General features: G+C 48.3%; 1 protein-coding gene across 1 annotated transcript; it reads right to left on the bottom strand.

Moving 5' to 3' along the window:
• Positions 1–187: 187 nt before the first annotated feature.
• On the bottom strand, positions 188–11275 carry MFSD13A (major facilitator superfamily domain containing 13A). Its single transcript, XM_051981312.1, has 10 exons — positions 11174–11275; positions 9964–10047; positions 6950–7200; positions 6426–6508; positions 5290–5739; positions 3601–3721; positions 2384–2480; positions 1737–1908; positions 1349–1542; positions 188–1124 (listed from the first exon to the last, which is right to left on the bottom strand). The coding sequence occupies exons 3-10, from the start codon at positions 7112–7114 to the stop codon at positions 868–870; spliced, it is 1539 nt and encodes a 512-aa protein (XP_051837272.1). The 5' UTR covers positions 7115–7200; positions 9964–10047; positions 11174–11275; the 3' UTR covers positions 188–867.

Below are 11275 nucleotides of genomic sequence, written 5' to 3'. Positions count from 1 at the left end.
TGCACTGCCCTACTTTGGGCTCAGGCTTCTCACACTCCTAGCTCCTGAGTCCTCCCTCTGCTCTGGCTGGTGTTCAGTCTTCTACATGTGCTGTGACACCCTCAGCTTTGAGCCACCTGGACCGATTCTTCATGCAGAAGCCAATCGCAATAAACCCCTGCCCTGACAAAAAGTCTAAGGAGCAAAAGTGATTTACTGGCTTTAATGAGTCCCTGGGAAATGAATCCATTTCTGGGGCAAGTGAAGTACAAAGAATTTGAAATGACAAAAAGAGTTTGGGGAAGTGAGGCACCCACAGAGTGCCACCACCTTGACCTTCCAGCATAGGCCAACCTCTGGGAGTCATGTAGGTCCAATGACCACCCTTATTTATGGAGAACAGGTCCTCTCCATAAGCCTCTGCCCAGGTAGTCAGGGCCATCCCAAGCTTCTGAAAAGGCAGCCCTCTCTGCTGCCCTCTTTGTGCAGAGGGAAATGAAGAGCTTCATTAATACCTGTGTTAGGCACAAATCAGAGAGCACTGACTTGGGGGTGAGCGGTGTGCCCCTCCCCAACTCGGCCCTACCCGATTCCTGGTTCTTTTCAGCTGCTTAAAGCAGCCCAGAACCACATCCTGAGAACCCACTTCATAGCCTTTGCCCTGAGTCAATTGTTGAGAGAGTGATGAGAGGAAGCCTGGCAAACTATGACCTCTGCATCTGGGTCCAAAGGAAAACCCTGGAGATCCATTCCCCAGCCATGTTACTTCCTGTTGTACCTGAGAAACAAAGCCAGAGAAGAGCCTGGGTGAGGAGACTCCCAGCTCCTGGCTAGGTTAAGAAAGTAGCTGGGCAAACAGCACCCTAGTCTGCCTTCCCTGGAGGTCCCTCACACAGTCTTAATGTCCAAAGCCCAGGGCTTAGACAGACTCTGGCGTTGGGCTTTGACCATGTGCAGGCGTCTCCCATGCAAGGTGAACTGGGACCAAGTAATCAGCTGCAGCAGCGCACACATGATGGGCACCAGCACTAGCAAGTAGAAGCATCCCTGGCGTAAAGTGGATGCCCGCGGTGGGGCAGGGGGGTCCAACCAAGGCCTTGCACTGCCCACCGGAGTCAGCAAGGGCTGCTGGAAAAGGTCATGGCCTAGAATAAGGAAAAGGAAAAGGCAAGTCAAACTGTCCTCCCCTGAAGATCCTGCTCAGTCTCTAAGGAGGGACAAGGCAGATGGCACCCAGCCAACGCTATTCCCTCCCCATAGAGGCTCATCCCCACCTAGTCCAGGGGCCGAGGAACAGCTGGCTGGGACTAGAGCCACTAGCCTCTGAGGGCGCTCCACCCACCTCCCTCCTCGAGGGGAGGGCACTCACCAGTATAGAAGCAAAGCAGCCAAGTGCCCAGCAGGGGGGCAAAGGTCTGGCCAGGCTTGGTCACCAGGGCCACCATCCCGAAGAGAAGGGCTGAAGCGGCCTGCTTCCGACGGTTCAGCACCAGGTCTTCATCCACCAGGTCTGTGACCACCAGGGTCAGCAGCTTGCAGGTGCCCTCCGTGAACACACGGTTGCTGCAGATGGGTAGAAACCATGGCATTAGGGGAATCGGAATAATCTGCTGGTCTTGGGCTGGAGTTGGCAGGAGGTGGAGGAAGTGAGGATGGAGAGGATCGGGGGTAGGACTGGCACAGGAGGGAAAGGGAACCAGAGAACAGCCAGTCACAGAGAGGTTGGGAAGGCGGGGACCAGAGGGGTCCCTGGGTACCTGGCAATGAAGATGCACAGCAGGTGGAGGTGGTCCGGCCCGGCCAGCAGCATGAGGAGGCTGAGGCCCAGCTTGAGAAGGAAGAGCCCTCGAACCACTGCGTAGACGCCCCACCTTTGGCACAGCGCCAGGAAGTAGAGGTTGTTGAGATGAGGAGCAATGTAGGACACCCCTAGGGGAAAACTTGCACAAGTTAGGAGGAGCCAGGCCCCAGCCCTGGCTCCAGGAGGGCGCTCGGAGGCTTCTGGAGGAGGGACAGGGTGGGCCTGGGCAGCAGCGCTGGGGTTCCCGTGCTCCTGCCCCAGCCTCGGGCGACGATGCCTTCAGACACCCGAGACCAGCCTCGAGGCCCACAAACCCCAGGAACCACTCTGGGCAAGACCACAGAAGCCTGCAACTCTGCCCCTCCCCCCCAACGCCAACACCAGGGAAGACCCGGCCTCCAGCAAGGCCCCACCCCGGCCGTGCCAGCCCTGCTCCAGCCTGTCCTCCAGAGCCCTCCCCACGGAGAAGGCAAGTTAGGGAGGACCAGGGAGGTGCAGGCTCTGCCGCCAGAAGGGGCCTCCTCTCGCTTGGGGAGCTGGCGCGGTTCACAGGGTGGCTGGAACGCCCCCGCCCCCACCACAGAGGTCCAGACCCCCACTCACCCAGCAGGAAGGAGCCCGTGGAGAGGGAGATCTGGTCTGACAGCAAGTGCTCCAGGAAGAGAGGGAAGAAGTTGCTGTTGAAGTGGCAGTGGAAGACCTGGGATCCAACAGCAGCCATGAGGAAGGGAGCTGCAAAGGGAGACTGCTGGGCAGTCTCCCTCAGCAGAGGCAGGCCCCTGAGGAGCCCCGAGCTGGTCACCGTGGGCAGTGGGCAGATTTTGGGAGCAAAGACCACTGTTTTGTAAAATGGGCCAATTAAAGGGCAAAACAGTTTTGGTCGACTACTATCATCTCTAAGAAAAAGGTTTAAATTTGTGTGGAGCATCCTCTTCCCACAACAGATGGGAAATTCTGGAAATCACAGAAAACTATCCTATTTTCTACTGACTAATCATGCTGAATAGTCACAAAAGTGAAAAAGAGTCACACGGTTGCAGCTAGTTTTTATTAAAGGACATGCATTTTAGTGGAACAATGTAAAATAATACCAGTATTTTCAAATGTGACTTCCCAGCTTGCACTGTCACGAGCTAAGACACTGGTGGGATTGTGGATAAAATTCAATTCCAACTCCAGCAGGGACGCTGTGAGCTCGCTTGCGGGTGGGGAAGCTGGGTGAGTTGGGCTTCCCTTTTTCCCCAGGTGGCCTGACCTAGAACCCCTTTTTCATAAATGGAGTCTCTGGCACAGATTCCTGGGCAGTTGAAATATTGTCAAACCACTAAGTAGTATGTCTATTCCAGACTATTTGGACCTCTTCTTTTAATAGAAAGGGAAACTGAGGTCTCATTAAGTACAGAGTAAGCTAGAGGGGCTGCTGGCTCTCAGACCATGCTCTTTATTTTCTACAACATGGGGAAAGCCACGTTATAAAACTCAGAGCTGGAAAAGGTTTTAAAGATCATGAAGACCAACTACCTCAAAGGCCACATGAACTGATATGGCCACAAAATGAAGGCCACAAAACACTGAAGCCCAAAGCTGATACGGGTGATACAGAGATTATGGGTAAGCAGAGGTATTTGAAACCAAGTCTTCTACCCACAAATGCAATCTCCGCCCATCCCAGGGCTTCTCATCTACCCATCTGGATCTTACGCTGCAGGGCTCTCCCCACAGGGAGCCCACCCTTTCTTAGGCTCCACAACCCCAGCTGTGGACACGGTTCTCGCACTGGGAAGGGGACATGGAGAGGAGGACAAGAACAACGCCCATACCTGCACCAAGTTCATGCCTACGAACCAGAGGAAGTTTCGGTGGCGTGCCAGCTGCTGGAGGTACTCGCCCAGAGTGACCCTCTTTTCCTCCTCATTGGTGGATGGTTTTTCCCCATCTGGGCTTTAGAGACAGAGACAGACGGCCCAGGCTGCTGCAGCTCTCCTCCCACACCTGATCCCCAGAGCTCCCCGGCTTCCTCTCCTTTTCTGCCTTCCCTTCCTGGCCCTGCCCTGTCATCTCCTAATTCTTCCCTTCTAGTCTTCTGGGCCCTTCCGGCCCGGTCAGGGAGAGAGAATTAGAAGTCAGGCCACTGTGCGGAGTGGGCAAAGGGCCTGAACGAGCAGCTCTTCAAAGAATGGCAGGCTCTTACCCATGAAAGATTCCTCCAAATCTCTAAGTAAGAGAAACGCACATCAAAACAACTGAGGTTTTATCTCATATCCAGCAAATTGGCAAAGATGACAAAAATTGGAAATAATCAGTGTGCAAGGGGCTGCAGAAAAGCAGGCATAGGAATTCACTGTTAGAGCTGCTGTGAATTGGAAAGCATTAGGGAATTTCGCTTTTAAAAAAGCGACTAAAAATTCTCATACCCTTTGATCCAAAGATGCCACTGCTAAAGATAAACCCACTCCCACTCCTAACCCCCAAATGAGAAATCAAAGACAGAATGAAGGGCCCTATGTTTAAAAAATATTTGCAAGATTTTTGCAATAATAGCAAAACCTTTTTGAGAGCCAAGAATTGGGCATGCAGTGGATCAACAAGTGGGCAGCCAAGTGATGCAAGGGATAGAGTTCCTGAGCTCAAATCTGGGTCAAACACTTACTAGCGGTATGATCCTGGGCAAGTCACTTTGCCTCATCAGTAAAACCTGGAGCTGGAGAAGGAAATGGCAAACCACGCCACTATCTTTGCCAAGAAAACCCCCGATGGGGCCATAAAGAATCATACATGACTAAAATGACTGAACAACAAAAACCATAGAGTAAGGAATGGCTAAACAAACTACATTAATATCAGGGAATGTTACCGTGGAATGACACATGTGAGTTTAGAAAAACAGAGGAAGACATATAGAAGAGCCAGAGAAATATAATCTACAATTGAGATAAAGATAAAACAAAAATGAATGCTGTGTATCATAAGGACTTTGTTTGGCCCAGAGAAGATCTGAACAAAGGCATCTCTTTCCCCTTCATTACTGAAGTGGGGAACTCTGAGTCTGTCAAAGAGTTACCATGCCGATGGACTTTCCCCGTCTTTATTTATAGAAGCTAGCCCAATGAATATGAGAGGTGGGGAGGGATAGGTTTGGAAATGAATGTGTCTTTAACACTAAAACATATCAAGAAACAGAAATGATAAGGCAATTGGAGAAAAGAAAAAAAAATGCAGGTCATAGAGCCAGGAACCTCAGAGACAAGCTACTGCCCATTTCTGCCTCCTTCTCAGCCCCATCTCTCAGCATCCTTCTCTCACCTCAAGCTCAGCTCAGATGCTGCTTCTTCTGGGAAGCCTTCTGTCAGTTAACTCTTTTATCTCAATTTACCTTACATAACACTTCCCTGAGTCCATAAGATCCCTCCCCAGTTGCATATAAACTCCACAAAGTCACTTGTTTCTGTATTCCCAGAACAAATGTGTGGAGAATCAAAGGGGAGCTAGGAATACAATGGACCACTTACCCTTCTGAGGCTGAATGCAGGGCCCCCAGTGTCTTCCCTTCTGTCTCAAATCGCTGCCTTAGGAGCCATGTGGCTCCAGTAAAGCCAAGCCCAGAGAAGACAGCCAGAACCACGCAGAAGGCACGAAAGGAAGAAAAATCTTCCTTGTTCCACACAGTGTAGGAGGCAAAGACTGAGAGGGAGCCCGCTGCGCTAAAGAGAGAGCAGTAGAAATTGAGGTGTGTTCGGCCATGAGCAGACAGAGCCAGGTCAGCCAGCAAAGCATGGTGATTGAGGTCCACCAGGGTCAGGAAGCCATCATAGAGACACAAACAGAGCAAGAACTGCATCCCCGTAGGTGCCCACCGCACCCAGAATGCCAGGAAGGCGAGAGCCAGCAATGGGCCATGCCGGCTGAGAGCCCGGAGCCTGCTCAGAACCACATCCTGGGTTGGGATTGAAGCTCCTGCCCTGCAAAAGGACCAGAGGAAGGAATCAGGAGACTCATCCCCACACAGTGTGCCCACATCTCCTCCCCTTTGCCTCATGTAAATCTGGGAACAATTTACTGAACTTCCATTTACAGAAGGAACACGGAGGCTCGGGGACCCTGGGAAGGTCTCAGCCCCATAAGCCATCCCCTAAACCAGAGGCCCAGATCCTTCTCAAATCCTTCCAGGCTTTCCCACTTAGAGAATCCACTCTCTACTCCTGCTCCTGCAGGAAGTGATTAGGGAAGGAAACGGGGAAGAATCATCTAGTCTGGAGACTAGAGGAACTAACCAGTTAGATAGGGCCCTTCCTGCCTTTGTTCTCCCTCCCCCAGATTCATATTGGTAACAGGAGGAAAAGACAGCATTCAGGATTAGGAGCCCACCTCTAGTACCTCTGACTCCAAGTAATACAGAAGGGACCCTCACCCCTAGGCAAGAGGGTGATCTCAAAAGGTAATAAAAACTGAGGCAACACAGAATAGTGGAGAAAACCCTGTACAGGAAGCCATAGAAATTCAGCCACTAAATTGTGTGATCTTGGTAAGTCCCTTTATTTCCTGTTTCCAGGCCTCAGTTTCCCCATCTGTAAAATGAAGGATTTGGACTATTTCATCAATAAAACCACTTCAAGTTCTGACAGCCATCCATCCCTAAGCCACACACCTGGGTGAGGAGCTGAGGAAGACACGGTCACTGAGCCAGCCAAAGAGTGGGTCATTGAGGCTGTTCCAAAGGAGAAACACTGTCTGTAAACAGGGAAAAGAAAGAACCATTATACTGATAGCAATGTCCTAACACAGATTGATTGCTCAGGGCCAGCAGGAAATTAAGGGCTGTGAATATATACAGTCTAAGTCTGAGCACTCAGCATGGCCTGGCTAGTCACTGCAGGCTTGGGGGAGGGAGAGGCAAGTCAAAGGGAGGAGTACCCAGGGCACTCTAGGGTCTATCTGGAGGCAAGTTTTCTCCAGCTCCCAGTATTAAAGTCCCAGTTACAAGCTCCTAGGATTCTGTAAGGGGGTGTCTGCTATAATCTTCCTGATTTGGGAACAGCTATAGTGCTTGAGAGATTAGTCATAGGAAGCCACGTGACCCAGTGGAAAAGGAACCAGTTCTGAAGTCAGAGGACCTCAATTCCAGTCCTACATCACAGACCCAGCTTGCTATGGAATTCATGGGACACTTACCTCTCCGACCCAGAAGGCCAGTTTGTCAATCTTGTACACGGAGACAAATGTGTCCACGTAGTACAGCAGAAACACATTGTGTAGAATGGAGACAAAGAGTGACAATGAACCATAGACTACAGCGGTGGGCAGGCTGAAGAGCCAGGCCAGAGGCCGACCTGCCATGGCCCACAGCCCCAGGCCTCAGTGGATGAGGGATGCCAGTGCACCTGCTTCCTTACTCCCTTTCCAGGGCCACACCATCCTTGCTCCTAAGAAAAAGCAGAATTAGTCAGTACAAACCACCATAAGCCTGCTTTACATCCAAGATTAGTAATCCAACTAATGCCATTGTAGCCTTAGCATTCTTACATTCCTGTTGGATTATAAATTTTTCTGTTGGATTATAAATTCTTTGACAATAAGCAGAGACATTTTTTAAAATTCAGTCTTCCAGTCTCCCTGCTTCAGAACCATTACCTTAATTTCTCTTCACCCATAAATTCTATCAGATACCAAATCATATCATTTTTACCTCCATATCTCTCCCATCTATTATTTTTACTTTACTTAACATGGCTGCTATCTTAGTTCAAAACTTTCATTACCTTTTGCCAAGATTCTAACAGTCTCCTAACTAATCTCACAGCCTCATCTCAACTCATTCCAATTCATCCTCCAAAGAAGCTGCCAAAGTGATTCCTTTAAACATAAATCTAATTGCTGTCATTCTACTATTCAAATTCTAGTAGCTCCTCAAAAAATATAATAGAGGCCTACTATTTTCTCCAAGATAAAACACAAACTATTTGAAATATAAAATACAAAACTATAACTTTTAGGGGTAGGTAGGTGGCACAGGGAAAAGAATACCAAGCCTGGAGTCAGTTAAGTCTCATCTTCATGAGCCCAAATTAGGCCTCAGACACTCACTGTGTGACCCTGCCTTGCTTGCCTCAGCTTCCTCATCTCTAAAAAGAGTTGGAGAAGGAAATGCAAAACCAAAGAGTTGGACACGACTGAACAAAAACAAATGTAACTTCTAAAGACCTTCACGACTTGGCCTTGCCTTTTCAAAGTCATTGTTTATTACTTCCCTTCCCAAATTTTACAGTTTAGCCAAAAAGAATTTCACTGTTCACATGGCACTCCATCTCCCATGCACTTCCTGCTCAGCTCTAGCTCACTTCTTTCAGGACATTGCTCAAGGATCATCCCAGAAAGTCTGGCCTAATTCCAATAGACTTGTGATAAAGAGAACCATCTGTGTACAGAGAGGATGGGGACTGAATGTGGAGCACAGTATGGTATTTTCATCTTTATTGTTGTTTCCTTTTTTTTTTTTTTTTGGGTCTCTCACTTTTTTCCTTTTTGATCTAATTTTTCCTGAGCAGTATGATAAATGTAGAAATGCGTTTAGAAGAATTGCACATATTTAACCAATATTGGATTACTTGCTATTTGGGGAGGGGGATGTTGGGGAGGGAGGGAGAAAAATTTGGAATACAAGATTTTGTAAGAGTGAATATTGAAAATTATCTTTGCATTATTTTGAAAAATAAAAAGCTATTATTATAAAAATATTATTCCAACTTCTATACTTATAAATGGTTTGTAACTCAAAAAAAAAAAAAAAGGAAGAAAGAAAGTCTGACCTAATTACCTTGTATTCATTCTGTTTATGTTTCTATGTGTTCCCATGGCCTTGACCTCTTGTTTGGTTAAAAACCCTTCCTCCCAACCATAGATTTTATTCTCCTCTGATTTTTTTATCCAATCAAGTGTCAGAAGAGGATGGGACCAGAGCTGAAAGAACCTTCCTTGTCATCTATCCTGACTGCTAAGGAAACTGAAGGATCAAGGGAATTAGGGGCAAAGCCAGCTAAGGAAACTGAAAATCTAAGGAGTTAGGGGCAAAGTCAGGATTCAAATCCAGAGCTCCAAATCCAAAATTCTTTCCAATAGCCACAGCCTCCTTTCAAAGAAAAATTAAATGTAGGAAGGAATTGAGGAAAACAATAGCTACAAGTAAAGAAGGCACAAAGCTCAAGTGGTTTTGTTTATAAAAGGCCCAACCCAATTCTACCTCAATCTCAATCTCTCACCTTTCAGGTACCTCCCAACCTAAGAGGGAGACAGGAAAAACTGGGTGGAATCATTCACTTTAGCATTCCTACCAATTCCACCAACAAAGAATCTTCTTAATGATCTGGCAGACACCCAAGCTCCACCTTCAAATAAGAATGATTATAAGGAAGCAGGAAATATTTGAAGAGACAGCATCCTGGCACCCTTTCCTGAGTAGACTAGAGTATGGGGGATGAAGAAAATGTCTTGGGATTTGCTTTGTTTAATGGAACAGCTTAATACAACAGGAAAAGCTCTTATGTCCCCTTTCCTGGACACTTCTCCAAGACCCAACATTCCATCTCTGATTTTTCCATAAGTTGTCTCCCCATGTTTGTGCCTCTGCCTCCTAAAATCCTGCTTCTCTTCAAGGCCTCAATTCCAGTGCCTCCTCCTCCAGGAAACCTATACTAAGGGCCCCATATCTAATTCATCTCACCCTACCTCTCCAAATTATTTTGTATGTGCTTTGTGAATGTTTTATATTTATTTCTGAGGCAGCTAGGTGGAACAGTGGATAGAGCCTGGAGTCAGCAAGTCCTGAATTCACATTCAATCTCAGGCAGTTACTAGTAATGTGACCCTGGAGTGATGTCACTTAACCTGTGGTTGCCTCAATTTCTCCAATTAAGGAAAAAACACTTACTGCAGAGAGTTATTGTGGTATATAGTATATATGTTCTCTATAATATAGTCTATATAACTGTTTATTCTCTTCTCTCTTTTATGAGTAAATTGTTTCTCCCTAATAGAATATAAGATCTTTGTGGGCAGGACCAGTTTCTCAGAATTCAGAGCCCCCTGAGTGCCTGGAGCATAAAAGATACTTAATAAACATCTGTTGAACTGAATTGTGCTTCTCAAAGAAGTAAAAATTTCACACAAGCATAGCAAGACTCCACACCAACCTGGGGTTTGGTAGTTGCTTTAGGTTTCCCCAGCCAGCTCCAAGAACTTCAGGCTGTCTTCATCCCATGACCCTTCTCCTATCCCTGAGGATGAATACAAGGAGATGTTTTCATGATTCTGGGGGTAGAAACTTGTACTAGGGGAATACATACATAGGAGAGACTGACAGACAAAAACAGAGGCTGAGAGACAGACAGAAACAGAGAAGGGAAAAAAAGACAATGAGAGGAGGCAGAGACAGAGACAGAGAGAAGGAAAAAGAGAGACAGTGAGAGGAGAGTCAGAGACAGAAGGAAAGAGAGATGCAGAGACAGAAGGAAAAGAGATAAGAGAAAGAGAGAGACAGAAGGAAAAAGAAACAGGATGAGAGGAGAGGGTCAAAGACAGAAGGAAAAGAGAGAGACAGAGTGAAAGGAGAGTCAGACAGAAGGAAAGAAAGATACAGAGACAGAGACAGAAGGAAAAGAGATAATAGAATGAGAGAGGAGAGACAGAAGGAAAAAGAGAGACAGAGGGTAAGAGGAGAGAGACGGGGACAGACAGCACGATCGAATCCGTTCAGGCAGGAGAGAGACCTTCCCTTCCCACTCCCCAAGACAGCAATTGAGGTGGCGTCAGGTGGGTTTCCAGGACTCTCCTCCTCCCTCCCCCCCCCCCCAAATCAATATTCCTCTGCTTCCTCCAACCTCAGGAACACTAGCCCATTGAGGTTCTCACTTGTCTGGGGAACAATTCCCATTCACTTCAGCCCTCTTTACTTGAGGCTGCTCTTCTCCCTAATTCGTTCCTAAAATTGATCATAACTTCAAAGGAGGCAGTGGTGGGCTGCGAGAGGAGCAGCAGAAGTGTTATCCTCCTCACTTTACGAATGAAGAAGTGGAAGACAAGAGAGGTTAAGGGTCGCCCCTCTGGTCCCGCACGGCCCCCCAAACAAACTCCGTCCAGAAGGGGCTGCATCCCCCAGCCCAAGAGCCGCGTCCTGCGTCCAGGCCGATTCCCCTCGAAGCCCGAGCACCGCTGACTGCCAGCTCCTCCGCCATCAGGGGAGCCCCCCTCCCAGCCTCCCGCCTCCACTTCCGAGCGTTCGCTCCCCGTGTTCTCGTGAGGTGGCCCCCGGAGCATGCCCTTCCAGAGCGGCCGGAGCCCGGAACTCAGAGCCAAGGCACCCCGGCCCGACCCCGCCGCGGTCCCATCAATTCTTGAGCTCACCTCTGCGATCGATGCCAATCTACTGCGAGAGCTCCGAGACAACCAGGAGCTGCAGGGACACAGCGCCTGCGCGCAGCACATCCTTTCCCCGCCCCCTCTCCG

The sequence above is a fragment of the Antechinus flavipes genome, chromosome 2, assembly GCF_016432865.1.
Source record: "Antechinus flavipes isolate AdamAnt ecotype Samford, QLD, Australia chromosome 2, AdamAnt_v2, whole genome shotgun sequence".
Classification (NCBI taxonomy): domain Eukaryota; kingdom Metazoa; phylum Chordata; class Mammalia; order Dasyuromorphia; family Dasyuridae; genus Antechinus; species Antechinus flavipes.
Note: the sequence above shows the minus strand (reverse complement) of the source record. Positions and strands in the feature narration are given on the sequence as shown.

Bases quoted from the DNA above. Each gene is read 5' to 3' on its own strand.
- MFSD13A (XM_051981312.1), bottom strand. From the start codon at position 7,114: ATGGCAGGTCGGCCTCTGGCCTGGCTCTTCAGCCTGCCCACCGCTGTA. The intron at 6,509-6,949 runs GTAAGTGTCCCA...CCCTGTTTACAG, and splicing joins TGGCCTTCTGGGTCGGAGAG to ACAGTGTTTCTCCTTTGGAA. The intron at 5,740-6,425 runs GTGTGTGGCTTA...GTCCTTTTGCAG, and splicing joins TTCCTCAGCTCCTCACCCAG to GGCAGGAGCTTCAATCCCAA.